Raw genomic sequence first — 23,585 nt, forward strand, 5'->3', positions numbered from 1 at the left:
ACATTTCCGGAAATTGGTTATAACCCTTTTCTCTTTTCGTACACGTGTGTACTTCCGGATGTCATTTATCCTCGTACTCGTAAGCAGGTACATGGATATGGCAACTGAAGTGTTCATTAACAACAATTGGCAAACATTCTTGTAACAATTCGTTCTGTAACTTAGTCTTTGACATGTTTTGACAAACTCAATAAGCAAAATGGTGGACGTACAAGTAGTGAAAGTCCTGGTAATTGCCGGACTGTTTGTGTTTACTTTGAGCCTTGGCCTATTGCCGTTGGTCATAATCAGGTGCATGCAGAAACAAACTGCGCGCGGTGTAAGTTTCCACAAGCAAATCTGCTACAGACGGACTTTAAGTATACTGAGTTGTTTCGCAGCTGGAGTCTTTTTGGCCACATGTCTTTTGGGACTGCTCCCAGATGTCAGACGGGACTTGGAAAGTGCTCTAGAGGCTCTTGAATGGAAAACTGCATTTCCTGTTTCTGAGTTCGCTATGGTGTTTGGACTGTTCACTGTACTGACAATCGAACAAATCGTACTTACTGTGAAGGAAAGAAATCCAGAACAAAATGAAACAAACCGGGTTGGTCATCTTGCTGATGGCAGCAAGACACCGCTTCTGAATAATGAAGACAGTGAGCCTATGAACAACCATGTAGACTCTAGAGGATTCAACAGATCTATCTCAAGCGAACATTCAATCTCGGGCATACGGGATGAGCCTATTCATGTTTCATCAACCACTAGTTTGGAATACAGTCACGATAGCCATATCCACGAAGACTTTGTGCATCAACATTCTACACTTCGATCCCTCCTGCTGTTACTTGCAATCTCACTTCACTCATTATTTGAAGGACTAGCTGTGGGTCTCCAGAAAAATACAGAGTCGGTTCTTGGAATATTCTCCGCTCTTCTTCTACACAAAGGAATTCTTAGCTTCAGTTTGGGCATGAACTTAGTTCAAAGTAAACTTTCGAGGGCTGCAATTATAAGATCTTTAGCAATATTTGGGTTATCTGCCCCTATGGGCATAGCGATTGGCATCGGAATCATTGATTTGTGGGATTCAAAAGTATCAACACTTGTACAGGGCATTCTTCAAGGCATAGCCTGTGGAACATTTCTATATATAACCTTCTTTGAGGTTCTGCCTCATGAATTTAATTCCTGCGATTTGAGATTGGTGAAAGTAATTTTTCTGATAATAGGATTTGCTACCGTGACTGGAACTGTGTTCTTGGAATTAAAATATGGTTAAAGAATCTCTCTGTTATACTTATATACAGCTAGTGCCTCGATTTCCTGAAGTACGCTAATGATATATTGATCTGTTCAGTTATTGTATATTTATATAATTACAACTAAGATATATAGAAAGATGTTTAAATTCTATTTGTTATGTTAAAAATTAAAATTAAATTTTGGAAAAAAAAACCTCATACAATGCTTTGCTTTCTTTTATTATCTTGTGTATGGACATTAATGCCCTGCCTTTACTAGATGATCCCTATTTTTAGAACAGTGAATATAAACTGAAGTATATTAATGTAAACATATATATTATGTACAAGTATGGAATGTCACATAAAAGGTTTGGCCTAGGCCTACAGGCAATCTCATTAGACCGTCCTCTCGTCTACGGAGAGCAACAGAGAAAATTTAATTGGCTAGCTGCTCATTGCTTAGCTACCAGCAGACAGCAGAGCTATGGGAACTTTCTTGTCATTGGAGGGGTTGGGGCTCTTGCAGCTATAGAGATACATTTATTCATTCCCATAAATAGTATCAAATACCGTTTATTAAACATCTGCTTGCATGTCCTCCACTCTCATAATATCCATGCGTTTGTTTCCATTACACCTTCAAATATTCAGCTAGGTTTCAAAGCTTAGAAGCTGATTATTTCCAGCTTCAGTCTGACTCTCCAATTTTAGTTTACCATTACCTTTCGGAAACAACTTTTAAAATAATTTTTAAAATGGGAATGTAAAATGAGATTGATAATCTAGTAGAGTCGTAGGAGTTATTAGCCTACTGCTTATACTATACTTATCACAACTTTCTTTAGAATTTAATGAAAATAAATCAAATGTTAATTTTTATAACGGTGGTAGTCTTATATTTCCCGCCGTCATCCTGATTACTACAGGTTAGCTCATTATTAACCATCACTGTGCCAGACGGCAAAAATTCACTGTCAACCATGGAATCTTGCATTTGTTTGGTGTTGCAACCTAATCCTTTTTGTTTCGGATATAAAGGTAGTGGGCCTTTTAAGGATTGATTACATCGTGTATAACTTTAGCCATTATGATTTATTATAATTTAGTCAGCGTTGTACATCTGATATTATTGGAATGAGACTAGATAAATCCCCGTACCTTTTTACGCCCCCAGGAATTGTAGCATATATTTTACAGATTCAAGTCTTTCCTTGCAGCTAACTTGGCAAGTATGCTACCATAGGGACTTGGCACGAATTCCAACGGGTGCAATACACTCGTGTCGCTACCTACATGAGTATGCAATAGCCTCGTAACGTCACGGCGTTGCCGTCATCAAAATTCCTGTTCTCAGTAGAATTTTAAGCATTTTTTTTATTGAAACTAGACTGGTTTTACCATAAAAGAAGCAAACAAAAGGATTTCCGTTGAAAATATCACGCATTTTTCATGCATGGTGAAATGTCTAGCAATAACGTTTCAAGTTGTATTTCAAAACGACGGGATGTCATAGTTGTAAAATTGCAATATAACGTTGAGACATTATAGAAAAGTCATCTTTCATATGTGGATGATATGGAAGAAAGTGATATTCTACCAGAGAAATCACAAAGAGTTTTAAAACTCGGCAAGTCTTGGGGTTTTCAATATTTTGTGACCCTCGGTTAGAATATCACTATCCTTTATATCCACGTTTGAAAGAGTCTTATAGTTTAAAAGATTTACCGTTGGTTGGAAATTCATGACAAGTCCCTTTGTTGGATACCGTATGTACAGTGCTGACCACCTTATATTCCGAATGCCCCACAGTCCGAAAAAAAGATCACGTGACTGGACTAAAAACGGATAGTACTCTTTATATAATGACGAGAAAAAAATGAAAATCAGCATCGAATAAATCCTTTATAACGGTTTCAAGTTTTCGATACAAAAGATTATGTAGTAAACTTTCCAATGAAAGAAATATGCCATGTGAATTAATAAAAAACCCACCGGAAATATCATGAATTTCTTGTAAAAGATAATGAATAAAATGAACATTAATTGCCTGGGATTTTTGAAATTGCCTTGAAACAGGTGCATTATACCTCGTAAAGATATCTGAACTCTCTGTAGACTGATCTACATCTAGAGTCATCTGTGACTCTATCTACGGAAGTGGTGTTAAAAACCGGGTGGTCATTATACAGAGGTGTCCCCTAATACAGGGATCTGAAATTTAGTTACTTACAGTTTAGTATATAGTACTATGTAGAGTTTGATTTTTACAGATTTTTTATTTAGACATCTAGAACACATGGGGCCAACTCAATGAAAAAGGGTGTTGTCATACATTTTTTTTTGTATTTGGTGGATGGGCTGATGAGTATACATAACAGTCATGTGATTTTTTTCAGAAAATCCGAAATTTGAAAAACTATTTTCAAAATCGGGATATTGAGAGGTATAACACGACGAGACACTTTTGATCATTACGTCGTGTCTAAAAGATCTCGGTATTGCCCATCAAAAGTTTCTCAATATCGAGATCTAACATTATTGGATTACCTTATATCCCTACGGCATATTAGTCCGAAGGCCCGTTAGTCCGAAGGCCCGTTAGTCGAGGCCGTTAGTCCGAAGGCCCGTTAGTCCGAAGGCCCGTTAGTCCGAAGTCCCTTTAGTCCGAAGGCCCGTTAGTCCGAAGGCCCTTTAGTCCGAAGGCCCGTTAGTCCGAAGTCCCTTTAGTCCTAAGACCCGTTAGTCCGAAGTCCCTTTAGTCTGAAGGCCCGTTAGTCCGAAATCTCTTTAGTCGGAAGGCCCGTTAGTCCGATCTCCCTTTAGTCTGAAGGCCTGTCTGAAGGCCCGTAAATCAGAAGGTCCAATAGTCCTAAGGCCCAATAGTCAATAATAAGGCGTGAATGTCACACCTAGTTTGTTCACTATCAGCGAGACTGTCTGAACAGAATGGGAGGTGTAGGATACCATAGAAACCAGATATAAATAGAATTATGATAAGAGTATGCACCAAAGGCGAAATAAATTATTTTATAATATTTTTTGTGTTAATTAGGCATATATATATACACGATTAAACACCAATTATTGTTCAAATAATTAATATCATTTGTGCTCTGTCGGTGGTGGAGCATCTTTAAGAAGAAGAAAAATGAACAAAAAACAGTAGTCACACATGCATAAATATCATTTCCTATGAAAAAAAACTAATTTTATTCACGCGTGCGTTTTTTAATGCGGGATCTCTATATATGTATGCATGGTCATAATGATATTGTTTTCTTCGGTCGATAGTCATTCACAAACTCTTTCTACTTCCAAATTCTGGGACCACAGGGGTATCAATATACATGGACGTCTTCTGCAAAATGGTAAGAGTTTGTTGATTTCAACATATTTTTTACCACGTCATTCTAAATGTCCGCTCCGTAGTGAAACGGATCTTAATGTTCAATTTTAACTCTAGAAAATGTAATTAAAATTACACACCAAATTTTCACTGTAATCGATTACGATTACGATTACAAGTAATCGAAATAGCCTTCGATTACTATTAACAGTCGATTGCTTGGGGAAATGTTATTAATTACAATCGATTACGATTACTCGATTACGATTACCCCATGCCTGATCTAAAAGGAGCTTGATTATATTGTAGAATTCTTAATTAATAATCATTAGTGTGTAGTAATTAGCATATAATGTAGTTTAATTCGTTTTTAACGAATGTTATGGAATGTTGGACATATAAATAAAAAAAATGGTATTCATCTTCAACATCACCAGAGTTATAGATTCTGCAAAAACGCTAATTTCTAACAATATTTCTATATCTTCCTGATTCAATATTTAGCGAATGCGGTGATAATCTCAACCTAGTAAGGGTAATTTTATTACCATTTGAAATATATTTACTCAAATAAAACTGTAATGATAATCCATCAACTAAATGTCTGTACATATGGCATTTCGGAGAGTTCTTTAGTAAAGAATACATACTTTGGAGTGCATTGTCAAAATTCTTTGCTTAATATATGGTAAATCTACAGAAATATCTAAATTGTTTTGGGTGTATACCCTAAAGGATATCTACCAAATTCAAAATATATCATGATATTACATGTGGATTTTTTAATACTTAAAATCTTTTTACAAAATTCCAGTTGTACTTTCTCAATCTCACTACCATTACTTGGTCCCCATTCTTCAGACGAATAAAAAAAATATGCTGCCAACATAAGTGTCAAAAAGCTTAATTAAAGTATGGCAATTTGAAGTCATTTTTTTACACTTTGACAGCAAAGCAAAGACTGCTTTTCAGCCGTGAGCAGCACGCTGTTTTAGTCCAATATTAAATTTATTATTATACTTGAAAACAAAACACAGGTAGGTAAACTGTTCCACTACCTGTAACTTCTTTCCATCAAAAAACCACACTTCATCATTTCGGAGGTGACCTCCATTTCTAAATGTATTGAGAGCTTCCATGTGCTAGCATATAGTCAAATAACATATTCAGCATATCTTGTAAATCTTTAACTGATTCAGCAATTTGTACAAGATCATCTGCATACACGAATAAAACTAGCTTAATTAGTTCACCAAAAAGATATGGCTTAATATCGTTAATACTAAATCATTCTTAAAATCATTTACATACAGCGAAAACATAATTGGGGATAAAATTTCCCCTTGGGCGAGCCCGAGATTACTTTTAAAAAAATCGAAGCATTTATGTTTTGAGGAGACACATGTCTTAACATTTTCATACGTGTATTGTCACAAGATGAAAAAATCATAGCATACGCAAGTAGAGCTCTGACAGATGTCGAACAAAGGTATTCTCAAACCGAGAGAGAAGCACTGGCAATAGGATGGAGTTGTGAACACTTCCATCTATATCTTTTTGGATATTCTTTTATCCTAGAGAGTGATCACCAGCCACTTGAATGTATATTCAACAATCCGAAATCCAAACCCCCAGCAAGAATTGAACGTTGGAGATTGAGACTTCAGAGCTACAACTTCAAAGTTATATACAAGCCAGGGACGAAAAACGCTGCTGATTATATGTCGCGACACCCCGTTGGAACTTCGGATAGCAAACATTCAAAGCAGGCAGAAAAGTATGTCAACTATATGTCGCGACACCCCGTTGGAACTTCGGATAGCAAACATTCAAAGCAGGCAGAAAAGTATGTCAACTATATTGCTGTAAATTCTGTACCAAAAGCTATGACGCTTGGAGAAATTTGCACCGCTACGAAAGCTGACAGTACTCTACAAAATACAATGAAATATATAAAGAGTGGAAAATGGAACAGAGCTACTAAGCAAAGTAAAGATATGGAGACATTCTCAAGACTGAAACATGAGCTAACCATAGCGACAGTGGATGAAAGTGAAATCCTACTGCAAGGTACCCAGTTGTTGAAACGTTAACAACGATCACCGCCCGAGCTGTTATACCGATATTGGACAAAATCATCGCTACCTTTGGAGTACCTGAGATCCTCCGTACAGACAATGGACCACCATTTAACAGTGAAGAATTCGCTAAATTTTCTGAATACATTGGTTTTCACCACAGAAAAGTGACACCATTATGGCCTCAAGCCAATGGTTGGAACGTTTTATGAAAACATTAGGAAAATCTATCAGATCAGCGACAGCAGAAAATAAAGCATGGAAACAAAAACTCTCCGCATTTCTCAAGAACTACAGAAGTACTCCACATACCACAACTGGTATTCCTCCAGCAACATTAAGGTTTGGAAGAAACACAGGCGTCTGCATCTGGTTTTGGAAAAATACAATGTCCTACCCCTACTATATGAACAAGGTGAGACACTCCGATATATAGTAGGGGTAGGTTATTATATTTTTTATCAAACCAGAAGCAGACGCCTGTGGAAGAAACATCAGAATCAAACTTCCATTGTTATATGCAGTAAGAGATGACAAAGAAATCAGAAACAGAGATCAACAGCAAAGGGCAAAAATGAAAAGGTATGCAGATACTAGAAGACAGGCAAGAGATTCGGACATCCATATTGGTGACACAGTACTTGTCAAACAGAATAGACGAGATACAACCACGCCGCCGTACAACCAAAAACCGTATAGCGTAATAGCACAAAAAAAAAAAAGGGAAATATGGTGACGGCACAGAGGCATACACACAAAATTACGCGAAACTCGTCATTCTTCAAAAAGGTGTTAAATCAGAACTTTACCGCAGAATCGCGAGGTGACAAGAAAAAAACCCAGAGACAATAGCTGTCCAGATAGACTGAAACAAAAGGCAAACGCACCTTAACAGCTAATAGAAACAATGTAGATTAGAAATCCACTACGGATAGTTACAGTGAGTCGTGTAGATAAAGGCATAATAATCCTTTGGCTCACTGAAAAGCAGTCATTGCTTCATTAGTACTATGCATGAAAACATAATGTAATTTAGATATATATATTAAACTAGCTGTATAGATTTGTACACAAACATTTTAATACATGGTTTAGGCTAAGTTTGTTTATAATTGTGCAAGCGTAACCATTTGCAATACACGTATCCCACAGTGTGAAGCAAGTGTGTGAGACTGTAGAAACCGTAAGAAATTTGGAATTTCATTCAAGAGTATTCTTGGAGTAAACACGTGAACTGTGAACTTAATTACTCCAAATGGTCAAACCTTTCCCACGATGCTACAGTGTGGACCCCTCCTGATGCAGACACACAGCATGGAGATTTATGACTCAATACTGACAACCCCGTTAGCCATCCAAAGAGGAGAGGGTTGTAGTGTCACGAGTATATATCAGTGTTATCAGACTAACAGTTAATTGAACTGACATGACCGTAACCCGACAGCACCTTATTCCAGACAGAGCCCGTCTGATTGTCTGGTACCTGATAACACACCAATTAATTGTCCAGGCCCTGTACCCTGTATATTGTAAATATAATCATGTATTGTAGTTAGATGCATTGTTTTAAGCAAGGCAGTTCCCACCAGTACCCAGGCGAATAAACATGTACATAGTGTAATCTATGGAGTCTGTTGTCATTATACAAAACAAAGAGATATAACACTGGCTACGATAAAATATTCGTTTATGGCGAGATTTATTAAGTGTCTGCTTCAAATGGATGAGCCGAAAGGCTCCAGGTTCAAGGTAATGAATTGAATCGTATCGGAGTGAATTTTGTATCCCACTGGTGAAACTTCCATTAAATACCAATACGTGCCCGTGGCTTCAGTGGCCTTTTGATAAAGAGAAAGGGGCACTACATAAAACTTCACCTGTAGCGAAGTAACCGAATATTGCCAAACTGGACAACAATCAAGAAAGAGCCAACTAGTCATTCTGGAACCAAGTTTTATCACAGGTGAGAAAGATCTTTTTATTTGAACACCAATGATATTTATATATCATTGCCATAGTTTATTTATTTATTTATTTATTTATTTAAATTTACTTTTTAAAACATATTTGTTTGTTTTCATAAGGTCATATTGTTCATGTACACTAGTATTGTCGATCTGTGGTCTTAAAATGATTAATTCCTGTTAGGAATATTCCATTCTTTCCATCCTCGGAAAACACTGTCGGGACTCAATTACCTTTACAAAGTACAGTATAAAGAGAAACATGTTTACATCATTCAACAAATTCAATTTAGAAGGAAGACAAATTGTATAACTCTCTCTTTTTTTTCTTTTTTTTTTTGAAAAACAGAATTTTGAATAAAGTTCTGTTATTTTTTTTTATATAATATGTCCTTTGAACGTTTTTATATTTGTGAGTTCATTAAATGTAAAAATAATAATATTTGGTATCGTATAATTGTGCTCATTAATACATAATTTTCTCCCAAATTGAAAAAAAGGCATTTTAAATAAAGATCATCGCCGATATCATTGGTATATCACAATGAGGACAAATTTTATTTTGTTATTTCATTTTATATTTTATTCCACCTACACTGTATATGTTTCCACAATGAATTTACAATAACACATCAAAATTCTGTCCTTATCATTTAAAATATCGAATTATTTTTCTAAATTACACTCTAATTCGTTATAACAGATGGACATCGATGAATAAAAAATGTTATTTTATAATTTTCGTAAGAAGAAAAAAACCAAAATCCGGACAACTTTTCCTACACTTTTGTATTATCTCCAATCAAACTTGGCAGTAATGTTGGGGACTATTTATCATTGTAGTTACGTGGCTTTATCACAGGTCACTTCACTTTACACATTCAAAAAATTCCTGACCCCTTCTCTTAAACTACTGAAGCAATTTCAATGAAATTTTGCAGACATGTGTAGATATACATGCATGATTTAGTTTGTCAAAATTGTGGTTGGCGTGATAACCAGGTCAATCTATACACCTTATAATAATATAATGTATTATATAGTTATAATATATCTTAGTATTCTGGTTTTTTAAATATGTACATTGTATCTTGACTCGTCACGGCCAAGAATGCAAGTCATGATAGGAATAGACAATGGGAGGGGTTGTGGGTCAGGATATGAATAGGATAAAGGACAAGTCATAATAGAAATAATAATAATATGAAACAAAAAACGATAACGAAGTCTGCACAATACATCTAGATCAGATAAAAGTAAAATATGATATCACTCAGCGTACTAACAGATATAGTATGCATACATGCAAAGTCAAACTACAGTCTGACGTGATTTTGTCGGAGGGTATTTATACAATGATATCATGAGAAATGACTGTCCTTATAACAACGCAAATATGAAATAAGCTGATTAATACTGTATTACTTTGACTTTGGACGTCGCCCTCTCTAGCTGATCTGCCTTCAGTTTTTAGTTGACCTGAGATGAAGTCTTCTCGACTCACAAATTTGGTGGAATCATTAAGTTGAAAGGTCTTAAGGTCCTTTACAAAAATTGTGAATTTAATGGTCTTGGAGTCTAAGATTTTCTGCGAGGAGGGGATTAAATTTACTATAGTTTATATAGGGTAAACACATTATTGAGCATTATTTGTTCCGTTTTCATAAACAAATATATCAAACTTGAATAGAACTATTAACCCGAAAAAAGTATTTTAACATTCGTAGTATTTACTAATAAAGTGTTTACACATCTATGTTACATTCTTTATCAGATCTCAGGTGACCGTTAAGGCCTATAGGTTCCCTGTTTATGATCAGGACAGTGATAGATCGAGTATGCCCTATGGCATGAAATGACGTCTTAACTTGAAGCTAAAAACAATTGCTTCAATGTATTCCAGAACAGTCAGTAGAACTTATCAATATGGCTCATGAATACCACTGTCATTTGTTTTTTTCAGGGTGATAATGGCGGACAATAAAGAGGAGCCTCGTCCTGAATACCGATGGCGATGTTTCAGTGTCGTAGTATCATTGCTATTAATGATTGCTGTGGTAGTGATAGTGTATTTAGTAATCTCGATACAGGAGGAATCAAAGCCACCCGATCTCATAAAACCACAATACGGTACCGTTCGCCTGGGCGAGCCGCCAAAACCCCCTGTGTTCCACGACCTGACAGCCACAGAGATCCGAGGTCTCGTATCATACCTAACACAGGAGAAATCTCTCAACATCACGAGGCCTCCCTCTTATACAGTCAACACAAACTATCGTTACCTGGCCGAGCTGTATCTGCCACCAAAGAGAGATGTATTGAGACATCTAGATGAAGGTGGGCCCCAACCGCCAAGGGAGGCAATCGTGACTTTATTTAGAGGAGCCGAAGACCCGCCTGATGTCATCGAAAGAATCGTTGGTCCTCTTCCGAATCCGACTTATATGAAGCCAGTACCCGGCCGACCAATCTCAATCCCATTTATCTTACGACCAATAGATGATATAGAATTCGATAAAGTGGCTGGATTTGTAAAGTATGAACTACAAACAAGACTTGGAAAGCATCTACGTGCTATCTATGGTGGATCATTATATAATTGCGGTTCCGAGTGTCTTATGATCGATTATCTTTCGTACGTGTCTCCTACCATTAGCGGTGAGCAAACTCGTAAGTTCTGGCTTTGGTTGAACAGAGACAAAGACAACTTCATGCTGCACACTTTAGACTTTTCAGTTTTGGTAAAAACGGACAACTTTAACACTGTCATTGAAAAGATATGGTTCAGAGGAACGACCTACAAAAGTATAGACGACTTCAAATCTCGCTTGTTCCTTAATGTAACTAGTACAACTTTACCTGATCCGCATCACGACAGCTCCTTCTCAAAAACCGAAAGACGCGGAGTGCCTTTCTGGGACAAGCCCCTTCGGAATCCTTACCAGGTAGAACCAGACAGAAGGAGATACAGTGTGGAACATAATCACGTCACTTACATGCGCTGGAGTTTCGACTTTCGGATGTCAAGTGTGCATGGGCCTCAGATCTATGACATCCGGTATGACGGTCAACGGATTGCATACGAGATTGGCTTACAGGAACTTGCTGTATTCTACTCAGGCAGCAGTCCAACGCAAATGTTTGGGGACTTTTTCGACTCGTTTGAATTGCTAGGGTCGAGTGCTAGTCCCCTCGTACCAGGGATAGATTGTCCACCTGACGCTACTTTCATTGACGCCTCATTTCTTAAGAGTGATTCCGACCAACCGTCCACCACGAGAAACACATTTTGTGTATTTGAACTGAATACTGGGGAACCATATCGCCGACATAATCAAGTCTACCCTCCTACACAAACATCGTATGAAGGGATGGAGAGCATCATTCTTGTCTTCCGGACAATTATCACTATCTCAAATTACGATTATATATTCGACTTTCGGTTCTTCCAAAATGGCGGCATCCACACTCGGGCTCTTTCTACTGGATATATAACGACTAGCTTCTACAGACCCGAGGAGGACCCACATGGCTTTCGTCTACACGACTTTATAACTGGGAATATTCACCAGCATCTCTTTCACTTCAAAGTCGACCTCGATATTATGGGCACAAGTAATCGGTTTGCAACATTGGATATAGAACCAATTTGGATGAATAATATTTGGTCGAAGAACGCAGGTGAAAAATACCAGCAAACTAAGTTTACCCATAACGTAAAGAATGACGAAATGAGTGCTGCATACAAATACGACTTTAGTTCGCCGAAATATCTTACATTTTATAACAATAGATCATCAAATAATTATGGAATACACAGATCATACCGTGTGGTGCCACGCGGAATGAGTAAACAAATATTGGCGGAGGGATACGGAAATGAACCTTCTATGTCCTGGTCGCGGTATCAGATGGCAGTGACACGTCGAAAGGAGACGGAATTATCCAGCAGCTCACTGTATGCAGCGCTTGACACTGCGGAACCCGTTGTAAAGTTCCAAGACTTCTTGGATGACAACGAATCTATTGTTGACGAGGTTGGTTTTTTATGTTATATTTTGTATAATTTGAGTATTTCTTTGCTGAGAAATAAAACCTTCCCTTATATTTGGAATATAACACAGTGCATCCATAATACTCCAGGGATTACTTTCACTGTCGTTATATCTATACCTTGACTATGTCATAGTAAAACTGAAGGCAGCTCAAGATAAAAAGGCCAATCACAGACTTGCATATATTTCCTTTGAAGATTACAGGGAGAACCATGCCTAACTGCAAAGCAACACTGTCAACCGCAGTGTACCTTTATTCATTATTCGTTTGATGTGCATCAAAGGAAATCTTTGTTAACTTGTGATCTTGTAGGTTTTTTCTCCTGATCAGCCTTCAGTTTTACTATTAGATAGTTCAGGGAGGTTATTATATATCGACAGTAAAAGTAACCCCACGAGTACCTAAAGGGTAACACAGAGGTTATTCAACAAGAGTACCTTATGAAAGTTGTTCTGAAGTGTCAAAACTGTTAGGATACTGTACAGATTTACCTTGTCGCATTCTTAAAGGAAGGGATGAGGTTAATTTATGCTGATATTACAGATTTGACGCAATATAACGCAAGCACGAATTATTTTGATAAATATCTTTATCACATAATCCGCCTGATATCCAGTGATTACGCCCATGTAATATTTTTGCATATGTCACTAATGTAATATGACCTGGAGCGATTTTCATTAGCTCGGAATTCATTGTGACGTCAGACAGAAACAAAAAAAATGACGTCAGGAAAAATGACGTGACGTCAGGATGACGAGGACAGCGGGATAAAATGGCGGCCTCTGATTGATTTTCGGAATACATTTTGACGTTAGATTTTTTGTTATGTAGGTATTTGTAGATATGTGATAAAACGTATCTTACATTTGTGTTAATTTCATGAGATCTTATGAAACTCGTCTCGAAGTTTTAATTTTTGCTCGCCAAGGCTCGCAAAAATAAAATCTTCTTAGACGCATTTCATAAAATCTCATTTATTTTTTGAAATTTGAAATTTTGTGTCAGAGCTACGGATACAAGATTAAAGTTAGCATTTAAGAGCTGATCAAGTCATACTTATTCATGTCATCCTCTGAAGTTCGAATTTTTACATACAAGTATCACACACATACATCGGAAGTTCATAAGGAAATGTCTAAAATAGTATAATTAAAATTTTAATACATTAATTTATAATTGAAGTAAACTTTTATATCACCAGGACCTCGTGACTTGGCTGACTCTCGGGATGCATCATATCCCCCACACTGAGGACCTCCCCGTCACCCCAACCCCGGGGATGGATATCGGCTTCCACTTACTACCATACAACTATTTTCAAGAGGAACAGGGAACCGCTTCCAGAAACGCGCTTAGAATCGAGCCACGTGACAGAAGAAATCCCGGACCTGGCGTTAAAGTGGAAAGATATGGGGTTAATCAGGACTTTACGTGCAGTTCTACAGAGAATTCATTCTGGCGCGATATCGAGCGGGATCCAACACTACTTTTCTACTACGAAGACTGATTTGTATCCAATCATATTGTACATCAATGTTTGATGTATGTACTGTACTAACATGAATCAAGGTTCCAAAGTTGAGCAAAGACTGGTGTCCTATTTTCAAGTTTGCAATTTTTGCCAAAATGGCAATATATCATTGAAGAACCATCTTATTCTTAGTAAAATCATCTCGAACATCACACTTGTTTGTTTGTTTGTTTGATTTGTTTAATGTCCTATGACAGCCATGGTCATGTAAGGACGGCCTCCCATGCATGCAGTGTGTAGCGTGTGTGAAGTGCGAGGTGCGTGTTTTGGGAGACTGCGGTATGTTCGTGTTGTGTCTCGTATAGTGGAACTGTTGCCCTTTTTATAGTGTAACATCACTGAAGCATGCCGCCGAAGACACCAAGCAACACACCTCACCCGGTCACATTATGCTCACAACGGGCGAACCAGTCGTCCCACTCCCTGTATGTAGGACATCACACAAAACAGCAACAAAGAATATGCCAATATTATAAATTCAAATGTCTAACATGAACTTTACAATTAGTTGTCAATCAATGCGTTATTGAGTTACCGTATAGCCGGGTATTTTCGCGGGGATTATATTTTCGCGACGTAGCAGGACATTGATCGCTATGAGCGCTAAATGATCCGCGAAACACTGTGAAATGGTTGCATGATATCTACCCTGAAATCCATTTTGCTTATGTTTTTTTTCTTCTTGTTTTAGATCAAATCGCAAAAATTTTGATCCGCGAAAATAACCAGTTTTATGGTATCTGAATACAGAGGATTTTTATTCATTAATGACTATGTGTTAGTCGACATGAAATGAACCCAGAATGGTCACGGGGCTGATTATTGTATTAAGAAAACTAAATACGGTAATTCCAAATAAATTCTCCAAAGATGTCATTAGTGATAACGTTTTTCACTTGAAAAAATATACATGTACCAATTTTTACACCAATTACGAGCCTTTGAATTCATTGTTCCTGGTAAGTGAGGAACGTTACTTGGATAAGTGAATAACACTTTGTCGACATAGGGCTGTTCTACTGACATTGACAGTCAACTGCTAACGGTACGGATCTAAATTGGCATTTGAAATTTGTTTAGAAAATACCTAAAGCCTTGTATAGAAATGCATCATAAAATTCCCCGTTTATAACTCAAAATTTACTATTTTCTTAGATGACAAAGTTTCCTTTTCTTAATCTGCATCATGCGATGTTGCACGAGATAGAGCCAAAGCAAATGTATTAGTATATAACCTCTGAACATGATTTTAGCTTTTCTAAAAGTTTAACCTTCTGAATACTTTTGCGGGGTTAAAATTTTTCGCGATTTTGCAGTCCGTCGCCTTGGCCGTGAAATTTTGATCCGTGAAATTTTGACCCGTGAAATATTAAGAATAGGTTGAATTATATAATAATATCATACCAAACAGAGATATTTTTATTCGCTAAAATTAAATTTTCTGGTTAAAGGTTCAAATCGCGACAGTTTTGACTCGCGAAAAATAATCGATTATACAGTAAAAAGATCAAACTAAAGCAGTTAAAAATCTGACAAACATTGTCAAATTTATAGCCTAATACTAAAAATATCGCATAATGTCCATCAGTTTTCGATTAGTATATATAGCCGGATGTTGTTGTATATCTTACGTACGTTGACAGATGTTTAGAATCGCCCCAGGCAGACGTCGGATTTCGCTTAATTTTACATGTGCGAGTGATTTCGTAAGGTGTATTGATAGACACAGCTGATGGTGACGGATGGCGAACGGCCAACAAATATATGTTATATTGAATTTTCTTATCCTTGTGACTTGCAGATGCTGTTAATAGTTTGTGGATAGTCAGAGTAACTCAATTTGTAAATCTATAATGAAAGTTGGATCAACTCGGCTGACGTGATGGCGGATGTCAAAGTACTGAATGTCCCGAAAAAGGATCGAGAGTCTGTGGGACATGTTAGTCTAGGATTATTACTGTATTTAAAACTGAATTATCAACATTAATGTACAAGTAGTGAAGGTGATCTGGGCTTAATGTCAGTCTTGGAATATTACCGTAAAAGAACTATATTCACAAAATGTTGGATGTGCTAGCGGTGAAGGTTATAGTGAGTCTAGGGCTGTTTGTGCTTACTTTAGTCCTTGGTCTTTTGCCGTTACTCATCATCAGATGCATGCAAACAGGATCGCGATCTTCTCGCGGTGTAAGTTTCCACAAACAAACCTGCTACAGACGGACTTTAAGTATACTGAGTTGTTTCGCAGCTGGCGTTTTTTTGGCCACATGTCTTTTGGGGCTGCTCCCAGATGTCAGACGAGACTTGGAAAGTGCTCTTGTGGCTCTTGAATGGAAAACGGAATTTCCTGTTTCCGAGTTCGCTATGGTATCTGGACTTTTCATAGTGCTTACCATTGAACAAGTAATTTGCATTGTGAAGGAGAGGAAAGAATTACATACCATGAAATGTCACATTCAAACTGAAAGTAACAAATCGTCACTTCATGAAGAAGACACTGGAACTACAGATAATAGCGCGGACGTTATTCATTTAAAGAAACCAATTTCAAATACGAATAAAAAGTTCGTATCCCCTCATCATATTGACAAAGTACGTGAACATAGTCATACAGAGGAAGATTTTGGGTGTCAGTATTTTACGTTCCGTGTAACTCTTCTGTTACTTGCTGTCTCTCTTCATTCGCTGTTTGAAGGGCTCGCAGTTGGTCTGCAGAAGAAGCCACAGTCAGTCATAGGGTTATTCATCTCTCTTCTGTTACACAAAGGGATCCTCAGCTTCAGTTTAGGAATGAACTTAATCCAAAGTAAACTTTCCAGAACATCAATAATATTGTTTGTTGCAATATTTGGATTATCTGCTCCGGTTGGAATTTTCGTCGGAATTGGAATCGTCAATCTATGGGTTTCTGGGATGTCTAGACTTGTACAAGGCGTCCTCCAGGGCATCGCCTGTGGCTCATTTCTTTACATAACCTTCTTTGAAGTGCTTCCTCATGAATTCAATTCGAGTGAATTCAGATTAGTCAAGGTTGTTTTTCTTACGCTAGGATTTACCATGGTTACTGGAATAGTAATCCTGGAATTGAGCATTGATTGAGTGTCTCGGAAATTTTTGAAATACAATAATCATTTATACAAAGTTCACAATTTATCTCGTATTTGCATGTAATTGATTGACACCCCCTATTTTGAAATTTTTGCATATGCTATAAGTGAATACAGTTAAACACGTTAATTACGAACCTCTGACTACCAACGGGATTACTTCATTATAACCATGAATTTGTTGTAAGCATGATCGTTTTAAATTGGTTTTACTGTATCAGTTAGAAACCTATTATTTATTTAACTGTACTGATGACCAATTATTATCCAGAAAGAAATTTATATCTAAAAACTATTATGAAAGACCAAATACTTATATAATGATACTCTTTTCAATTATGTAGTCAGCAATGAACTAATTTCACTTACAAAGTTTGTAATCATTATACAAGACAGACTTTATTCAGTCCATTAATATAACCAGTATATCTTATGAATAGTATTAGTAGATATGTTATGTTTATGCACTATTTCTCTGTCGTGTATATATTCTTTATACTATGTTGGTATGTTTACGAAAATAGAAATATTGTTAATGTCATAATAAAAACAAATTCTCTTCAGAATGACAGGACATTAGGATTCAAATATAAAGTGACAAACATGGCTGCCTCCATTGACTGTAATATCTTCATGTTGATATCAAAATAAGTCGTGATTAAAGTGAATTAATTTGTGCTACTTCATACGAATAATACGTAATTTTAAAACTAAACTTAAAGGTTTTTTTTTTAATTTTGCTCGCCAAAGCTAGGAACAAAAGAAATTTTATTTCATAAAATATCATATAAGAGGCTTTATGTACTTGGAATAAAGTATTAAATAGAGCAGTAATATATATTGTTTTTGTTTGAATCGATAATTATGCGTACATGATGTTTCAATTAAGGGATGTCAATAGATTGTGAGATATGTTATAATTTAAATGAAATTACAACATATCTCGTAATATGTTAATGATATACCAGAGAATGCTTAAATAGAACGAATGGAGATAAAAGTATAATATAAGTTTTATAAAATCAATACAACTAATCCTACGTAGATTCACATAAAGTGTGACTATTCAGACGTTTCTGATATCTTTCGTTACTGTTAACCCAATTATTTTCGCGTGTAAACAAAAACAAAAACAAATATTTATCAGGAACTGAGCAATAAGGACATGTGAAACAGGGAAATCAATCATATCCAAATATGTAAAATCATCATAAACAAAACTCCTCTGTAAATTTGAGCAATGCCAATGAGATACTGTGAACGTGGATATATTCGAGTGTTTAATTTCGCGATTTACATGTGTAAATATTTCGCGACGTTGTTATTTTCGCGATAAAAACGACTGTTAACCTCTTGCAACATTATTTCATATAGAAACTATATTAAAAATATACGCGGAGGGGAATTTTTGCGCTAAAAAGGCATTCATGTAATAAGCATCAATTCCCCACGTGTACAGTATGTTGAAAACACATAGCTTTATGAATTTGAAAACCTCAAAAGCATTAGTTCTTAAATTTGAATTACAAAATATAAACTTGTCTTTTTATTCGACTTGCTGGCTGGTAGGAAGTAGAAACTCATAAGGACGCGACATAGTATAGCCTTGTGTGTACTTCAGCATAAAAGTAAATAGCTAAATTCACACTATACATGTTAGTCCCTAACGAATATTTTAACTCCATTATCACTATAAGTCATTAACAGCTATACATAACATTGTTACGACGATCATACCACAGGTTTTGTCTGTATAAATATACACCTCTCTATAATAGTGACACAGTGTTACACTTATAATGATATAGAGGTGTCCGTATATCTATAGAGAAAAAAACTGTGATCACACTCATTCATTATACACCAGGTCGACGTTATCAATCAGATTACAGAACGTCAGAGTGAACAAAAAACCCTACGAGAGTTAAGTTACTAAGTAAAAATTGTCTTCATTCACGTTACATGAGCAACCTGTTTCTGAAGACTACATTTATTTATATTTAGATATATTCCAGTACAACGGTAAATATGACCTTTTAAGTGCGACCTATTTAATTAGAATGTCGTCCAATTGGTAAGTTATTTTATTGGGACCCTATGTGAACATAATTTTTAGAGCGCAATTGCCTACTTTACCATAATATGTTTTAGAATTATAACATTGTTGTATTTTACCCATAAGTTTGGCCCTGAATTACCCTGACAGTCGATGGACCGTTAATCTTACACAAACAAACAAACAAAAGGGACTCTCATGATTATTTCATTTCGTTGGAATTTTATTAAGGATTTTTGATAGGTACATTTCATTTCGATCAAGTCCTAATTCATTAATATTCTTTTTTAATAACTGTTGTTACCATTTTCTCTTTCTGTATTGGGAAAGTTTGTTACGGTATACCTATTGACCCTTTTATACTCCCCAGTGTTTTTGTGTGTTGTAAAATATTTGGTAGTTAACTTGGAATCTTGTGTAGCTACACAAACACACGGGAGTGACAGCAGTAAAATATCTTATCGTGTCTGCTACATCAGTGTTTATCGCTATTGATGTTCAACCTTAGTAATTAAACTAGATCTGTCCCCGATACCTAGAGGTACTACAGCCAATTACCCACTTGCTTGAGGAAATATATATTAACCGAGCGTGAATCTGCCGCTGGTGATGTAAGGGTATATATAGGTCGGCAATGCCATCAACCATAAGATGCTTTTATCATGTTTACTTAGATTGACAGATGTCCAGTAGTGGATGGACACCCGATATCTAGTACAATGGTAGACTGACCACTACTTTCTGGTATATAAAATTTAACAAATATTCATAAAATATTAAGTTTAAATTTGCTTGATTATTTTTCATGAAAAGATATTATTACTTTTTAGTTACTAGTATATAAATCTAATAATTATTGATGAAATGTTAAATTTAATTTTGCTTGATTATTAGCTTTAAAATATATTTTTACTTCCCTTTCATATGTGGATATGAGGGATAGGGATATTCTACCCGAGGGTCACAAAATGTAGTAGAACCAGAGGCCTGCCGAGGGTTTTGCAATATTTTGTGACCCGAGGGTAGAATATCCCTATCCTTCATATCCACTAATAAAAGAGTATTTTTCTTTCATACCTCGACGTTTTATTGCAATTTTACTATTATAATATCCCGCCACTTTGAAATAAATTCGAAGAAATCCACGGCTGAAAGTCAATTTTTCATACATGAAATATTACGTGATATTTTCAACAAAAAAACCTTTGTTTGCATCTTTTATAGTAAAACCAGTCAAGTTTGTGAAAAAAATGTTAAAATTTCACCGAGGAAATTGAAATGTTGTTGACGCCGTGACGTCACGAGACTTTATTGCATGGGTAGCCATGCAATACAGCCCCAGGTGGCATGAGTGAATTGTCCTAAACCAGCCAATATTACACCCGTAGGTATGAATGAAAACAAAATTTCAGTCTGCATTATGATTTTTGTATCGAAAAAGGAGCAAATTATCTATTAATAAAATTCAAATGATTTTTTTTTTATCTACATCTTATGGTCAGTAGGCCAGTCTAGTACAATGTGTGTGGCACTCTTTTATTACTAGTACGGTTCACATGACGATAAATGAAACATAAACAACGCTTTTGAGTATAAACGTATTTTACTGCAAAAACAATGATAACAATTATAAAAACCCTCTCCCAACAACTACGACATATGAATAATTACAAATTGCGTTAAATACATATAAGTTAGATAATGAATAAATATATATATATAAGTTGAATATTTGTCTACTTTGTCTACTTTGTCCGGTATTACTGTTCGTATCATATTATGTAATCGTCTTCGGTTTGTGTGTCTTGATAAAGGGGCAAATTTGACAATTTTTTTTATCCACACAGTTGGAGAGGGAAAGAGAGAAAGAGAGAGAGAGGGAGGTAGGGAGCGAGAGAGAGAGGGAGAAATACAAATAATAAGCTAGGTAAATATTCTATTGCAAGTCACAATGGGTACAGTATTTGTGGCGTCATTTATGATGTTTGTGATCGACATAAACCCAACACACTTATCAGCTTGACTGTATTCATTCTCCATCATAACAAGCACATGGTATACACAAAAACTGATGACATCATAAACAGGAAGTACCATTTTCAAGGGAGTGTCTATTATGGGGAGAAACCATTATTGTATTTTCTATATTATCGTTACATCCCCTTTCTTTAGCACTGTTCATAACTCACTATATTCATCAAGATCAGAGTCTCTTTCGCGATGGTGCCACTTTTACTTAATTCACAGTCTTCGCTGAAATTATTAAAGATGCTCTACCGCCGACAGAGCATAAATGATATTCATCATTTGAACAAAAATTGGTGTTTAATCGTGTATATATATGCCTAATTAACACAAAAACTATCATAAAATAAATTGTTTTGCCTTTGGTGCATGCGCATTCATTACTCCATTCTATATAAGATATAGTGCCACGGAATTTTTTCGGGATGCAATTAATTATTTGTCATATTTTTAACTTGAAGTAAAATTAGAAACTCAAAGTTTTCAATGGTGGTAATGGTGTAAAGTAAGTAACTTTTTTAACTGAAGAAAAATACAAAATCGTCTGCTCCTGTTTTTGATGGTGTAAAAATACCATTTGTCAGCGGTGGAGCATCTTTAACATTAACAAATGAACTATTAAAACAAGAACAAAATAAGAAAAGTCTTTGGTAAATTGTCCCTTCAATCGAATGACTAGACAGACTAAGTTACTGAACTGTTTATCACTTGCGCATAAAGTAAACATATTATTCAAGGATAGTGGCACGTTTCACGAGACACACAAAGTCCTTCAAGTAACTTGGTCGATGTACTTCTCGAGTCGATCTCCTCAGTGGAACCTCTACGACTGTCTGTTCATGCGTCCTTTGTGGCGGCCTCTCGTCTCCTTCATTGACGTTCGTCATCGCTGGTTCAGACACCTCCGGATCCAAAATGGGTTGATTGTCATCCTCAGTGAAGACCTCTGGGGTCTTCTTGAGATGATGCCGATTTCTACGATAAACTGACCCGTCCTCTGTTTTGACTGTGTATGATCTAATGTTCACCTTATCTTGCACGCTTGCTTTTGTCCATTCCTTTCCGAACTCACTTGGTTTAATTCTGGCTGTCCCACCAGGCATTAGTTCAGCCAATGCCTTGGTACCTTTATCATAATATTGTTGTTGTTTGTCTTTCCTTCGCTCAATTTCCTTTCGAGTTTGTGAGTTTGGAACCACATTAGGCTCCAATAGCTTTGTTGTTAGCGGTAACAGCGTACGGGTGCGTCTTCCATATAGCCGTTGGACAGGGGACGACTTGACAATTTCCCCTGGTGTGTTCCTCCAATCCAACATGGCCAAGTAGGGATCTGTCTTGTCCTTCTTGGATTTTTCAAGAATACGTTTGGCGGTTTTGATCGCGTTTTCCACTTTCCCATTAGATTGCGGGTATCTTGGCGAACTAGTGACATGTTGGAACTCATAGGCCTTTGCAAAGTCAGAAAATTGTTTCCCGTTGAAAGGTGGCCCATTATCCGACATAACGACACACGGTAGACCATAGCGCGAAAAATGAGCCTTCAACTTTCTGATTACCTCAGTGCCTTTCTTGTCATGGAGACGGTCGACTTAAAAAAATCTGAATAATAATCAACGGTTAGAAGGTAGTCTTTCCCATCCGAGTAGAACAGGTCAACGCCGACTTTTTCCCATGGTCTGCTTGGTGTCTCATGCGATATCAGAGGTTCTCTGCTATTCTCCTGTGAATATGCATTGTACGTGTCACATGCCCGAATAAACTCTTCAAAGTCACGATTCAGATTCGGCCAATATATTGACTCCCTTGCTCTTCGTAAACATCCCTGGAGACCGATATGGCTTGAATGCGCTCTTTCCATCATGTTACGGCGTTCGGAAATTGGCACTACAACACGGTCGTTCTTGAATAACAATCCGTTGTGGACAGTCAACTCTTCTCGAAAAGGGAAGTACTTCTAGACCTCTTGAGAGAGTTGTTCTTTGCTCTCTGGCCACCCACGTTGAACAACTCGCATTAATTCTATAAGACTTGCGTCACTTTCAGAGGCCTGTTGTAGCTTATGAAGCGTTTCAGACGACACTGGCAGATGTATCACAGTGTTTACGTGTTCAAATTCAGAAAGGCAACTCGCAACACGTGTCTCTTCATCAGTACTTGACAAAAATGTCCTGCTTAACTTATCCGCCATGT

At 36.6% G+C, this 23,585-nt stretch overlaps 2 protein-coding genes and 1 pseudogene across 2 annotated transcripts; all 3 read left to right on the forward strand.

Moving 5' to 3' along the window:
- The first annotated feature begins 28 nt into the window (after positions 1–28).
- LOC138333083 (zinc transporter ZIP1-like) lies at positions 29–1,439 on the forward strand. Its single transcript, XM_069281215.1, has one exon. The coding sequence runs from the start codon at positions 200–202 to the stop codon at positions 1,262–1,264; it is 1,065 nt and encodes a 354-aa protein (XP_069137316.1). The 5' UTR covers positions 29–199; the 3' UTR covers positions 1,265–1,439.
- Positions 1,440–8,253: 6,814 nt separating this feature from the next.
- Positions 8,254–14,359, forward strand: LOC138333084 (putative amine oxidase [copper-containing]). Its single transcript, XM_069281216.1, has 3 exons — positions 8,254–8,616; positions 10,581–12,654; positions 13,878–14,359. Exons 2-3 carry the CDS (start codon positions 10,588–10,590, stop codon positions 14,181–14,183), a joined length of 2,373 nt encoding a protein of 790 aa, XP_069137317.1. The 5' UTR covers positions 8,254–8,616; positions 10,581–10,587; the 3' UTR covers positions 14,184–14,359.
- Positions 14,360–16,070: 1,711 nt separating this feature from the next.
- LOC138332722 (zinc transporter ZIP1 pseudogene) lies at positions 16,071–18,100 on the forward strand (annotated as a pseudogene).
- Positions 18,101–23,585: the final 5,485 nt, after the last annotated feature.

Source organism: Argopecten irradians, chromosome 10 (assembly GCF_041381155.1).
Source record: "Argopecten irradians isolate NY chromosome 10, Ai_NY, whole genome shotgun sequence".
Taxonomy (NCBI): domain Eukaryota; kingdom Metazoa; phylum Mollusca; class Bivalvia; order Pectinida; family Pectinidae; genus Argopecten; species Argopecten irradians.

What these genes read in the sequence shown, in the direction of transcription:
- LOC138333083 (XM_069281215.1), top strand. Translation starts at nt 200, where the DNA reads ATGGTGGACGTACAAGTAGTGAAAGTCCTGGTAATTGCCGGACTGTTT.
- LOC138333084 (XM_069281216.1), top strand. Translation starts at nt 10,588, where the DNA reads ATGGCGGACAATAAAGAGGAGCCTCGTCCTGAATACCGATGGCGATGT. An exon ending in ACGAATCTATTGTTGACGAG is followed by an intron (nt 12,655 to 13,877) that starts GTTGGTTTTTTA and finishes TTATATCACCAG; the next exon opens with GACCTCGTGACTTGGCTGAC.